The following is a 3,247-nucleotide window of genomic DNA, read 5'->3' as shown; positions in this document are numbered from 1 at the left end:
TACCACTAACCAGTCATGTGAACTCATCCGTGCATCTTTAAGGATAATCTCATTCAAAGCTTTGAGTGGAAAGAGAGAAATGGATAGAATACTCTCATAGTCCCATGTCATTTTGTCTTAGCATCAACTTTGGTTTTCTGTTGAAATTCCATAACCACTATCTCCTATTAGGCTATTACTCTTGCCAAAATCATATAATCTTGGAACTGTAAACAAAATGATGAAAAAGTTGCAAATTATAATCCAGATGGTTTAGTCCAAAATAACACATCCACATTACAACCAACATGATTTTAACTTCATAACATACTTTCAGCAATTCTTCTACCATTTCTCTGCCTTGTCAAGTAAACTTGAATTAAAAAACCTCATCAGCCAACAATTTTTTAATTTATTATTATCTCCATCAAAATAATGTCTGACGTTCCATTACATTATAATTTTATGATAATAATAAGAAGAGAGAACGAATGGCTTCAATGTAAGGAAAAAGGTATAAATAGAACTAAAATTCAAAAAGTTGTTACAACTTACAAGGAAACGTAAAGCAGTGAGACTAAGATTAAGCCATAAAAAGCTACTTAAAATTTTGACCTCCTCAAAACTTGAAACAAAAAAGAATGAGAAAAAGCATCATCTCCAATTAGTGTACAACAGTATTTGACATACATGTCAAGTACATCAATGCAGGAACTTGTAACAAGGGAGAGTACAGTCAATTTTCTCAAGGAACTTGCAATGCCAGGGATCAAAAGGTATCAATCTACTTTCAAGGAATTTCTCAAGCTTGCTTCTTAAAGCTCAAATCGACATCTTCATTAATCTGCAAGAAACGAAAAACCATCTAGTTTAATTCGATACTGAGGATCCCGCGGAGCCAAAACAACAGAACTTGAGGCTTACTTCTTTGGCAAGTTCTTTGGCTTTTTCATCATTGAAACCTAAAGTGGACAAGATCTGGCGACCTGCTGATCCTTCTTGGGCCCAAACTCCAAGAAGTAAATGAGTCACGGTTATTTCGCCTCCATCACCTACATTTTATGTCATAACTTTAGCAGTGACAAAAGAGATCATCAAAAAGTAAATAAGGTATAATGAGGGAAGCAAGATCAAGATCACCATTTAAAATCGTTTTCAGATGGGGCACAAGACAACTCAAAGTTTCTTTCCAAAATATATTTCATTTAAATTTCGTGCAAAGTCTAACTCATTTATTGAACAAATTTTGGCATGGAACTGATAGGCAGAAACCATAATACCTGACTTCAATTTCTCATCCACAGCCCAGTCAAGGGCTTTCTGAGCTGGTTCGGTCAATGGAGGATGCTCAGGGCTAAAGAAATACAGGTCAGATTTCCCAAGTAGCTCTACTGTTTCTTCCCGTACTTTGAAAAGAGAAACTCCATTGGCTCTCAAGAATTTTGCAGCTTTACTTGTTCCTAAAAGAATACAAAAAAAATTATGTAGCGCTTATGAGTAGAAGAAAGGCACACAGCTATAAATTTAGAAAATGGATTCATTCAACTTGAAATCAAGATGGAAGGGCATTGCTTTCTGATCAGAGCTAAGACAGCACACACTTCAGGATTGCTGTTTAAGACTGAAGTTGGAAATCAAATTTCATTTAGTATCCAATCCAATTTCTGACCTGACCTTCCCACGATCTACAACCATGAAACTTTACCATTGCATTTCTATTTATTCAAAGAATATCATATTGCTCTTGTTTCAAACACTGCAACAAAACTCTACATCATTCTAACATCCTCGCACTTGGTTCTTGCACAAAATAACCAATACCTTAAGACATAACTTCGATACAAGTAATTCCTAAAAAGGAAACATATGAAGCAAACGGTAATGCAATCGGATAAGTTCACTGCCAGTAGCATTAAGCAAGCTACAACTGAAATTTATAAGACACAATTATGCATTCAATCAATGGATACTGCACAAGTCCAGTGGATGAATCACAGCCTTCATGGCAAAACACAAATCAAGCATGGTATCGCTATATATTACTGAAATTTCAAAAGGCATCCAATTACAACAAACCTTCTACCAAAATCCCCATGAGAAGCGCTTCGGTTCCTGTGTTGGGATACTTCAGCTTCCTGGCTTCCAATTCTGCCATAGCAAAAGACTTTATAGACCTCGCAGACCACCTAAATCAATCCAAACCAAACAAAACAGGCCCTCAGAAAAACAATCTGAAAGTATATACAATAATGTGTATAAGCTCCTAAGTAGTGACACACTAACAAACTACTTCAGCTGAAGAAACTAGCTAAATTATGCAGCTGGCAACAACAAATTGATGATGATAACAGAAATAACAGAAAACCAAACGATTAAGCTAAATTGCAAGGAAACTCAAATCCATTGAATTAAAACTGGTGATAAAAGACAATAACAATGAACTCACTGTGGGATTTTGTCAATTGTATCCGCCTTGGGTTTCCTGCACACAAAAAAAAGGGGGAAAAAGTGATCAACTTTAAGCGAATTTGAGGAAAATTAAAGAAACCCAAATTGAGTTTGAGAAGAATTACGTGGTGGGAAGACTAAAGGACACCGTTGCAGTGGTGGCACGGGTGCTGCAACTCACCGAGGGGAATGGAGGGATTGGAGAGAGGCGATGAATGGTGATTCTGGTTCCGAAGAGAGATGTGAAGTGTAGATTATTGTTGTTGGTGGTGGGGTTTGAAACATTATTAGGAGAGATTGAAGGTATACAAGAAGAGGAAAGGGTGGGAATGGAAGCCATTGGAGAGAGAGAGAGAGAGAGAGAGATTATGTGAATTAGCGAAAAGGGGTTGGAAGATGAATTAAGAATAAGAAAAAGGAGGAGGCTTTGGATTTCATATCATGTTTAGAAATCTGAAATCAGGTTGGGGAAGACAGTTTTGAGATTGCAAGTTCGCCAAGTTGGCTTCCCTCTTCACTCTTCACTTCTAACACTTCTTAATATCCTTGGACCTTTTTTTTTTTAAATTAAATAAAGACTCGAATTCAAAATTTTTATATACAAATAAAAAGATTATTATTTATTATATTATTTAAAAAAAAATATATGGAATAAAAGGTTATCAACCAAAAATTAAACAAAATCACATTAATTTATATTAATAATTAATTAATTTTCAATTTTTTAAATTCAAAATTTAAAAAATTTAAAAGATTAAGTAAACCTAATTTAACTTGTATTTAAATTATAGTTTGTTGGCTTTAACTTTTTTACTTTACA

The 3,247-nt window shown here is 34.8% G+C and overlaps 1 protein-coding gene across 1 annotated transcript; it reads right to left on the bottom strand.

The window, feature by feature from the left end:
* Positions 1 to 482: 482 nt before the first annotated feature.
* On the bottom strand, positions 483 to 2,960 carry LOC107644728 (Double Clp-N motif protein). The gene is made up of 6 exons (XM_016348656.3): positions 2,553 to 2,960; positions 2,426 to 2,461; positions 2,056 to 2,165; positions 1,260 to 1,439; positions 904 to 1,031; positions 483 to 823 (listed from the first exon to the last, which is right to left on the bottom strand). The coding sequence occupies exons 1-6, from the start codon at positions 2,765 to 2,767 to the stop codon at positions 782 to 784; spliced, it is 711 nt and encodes a 236-aa protein (XP_016204142.1). The 5' UTR covers positions 2,768 to 2,960; the 3' UTR covers positions 483 to 781.
* Positions 2,961 to 3,247: the final 287 nt, after the last annotated feature.

Source organism: Arachis ipaensis, chromosome B5 (assembly GCF_059453495.1).
Source record: "Arachis ipaensis isolate K30076 ecotype BB chromosome B5, ASM5945349v1, whole genome shotgun sequence".
NCBI lineage: Eukaryota > Viridiplantae > Streptophyta > Magnoliopsida > Fabales > Fabaceae > Arachis > Arachis ipaensis.
This window is presented reverse-complemented; position numbering and strand designations above follow the sequence as displayed.

Excerpts from the sequence above, each read along its gene's own strand:
- LOC107644728 (XM_016348656.3), bottom strand. The coding sequence starts at position 2,767 with ATGGCTTCCATTCCCACCCTTTCCTCTTCTTGTATACCTTCAATCTCT. Across the intron at positions 1,032-1,259 it reads GGATGAGAAATTGAAGTCAG|GTGATGGAGGCGAAATAACC; the intron begins GTATTATGGTTT and ends CATAAAATGTAG. Across the intron at positions 824-903 it reads CCAAAGAACTTGCCAAAGAA|ATTAATGAAGATGTCGATTT; the intron begins GTAAGCCTCAAG and ends CGTTTCTTGCAG.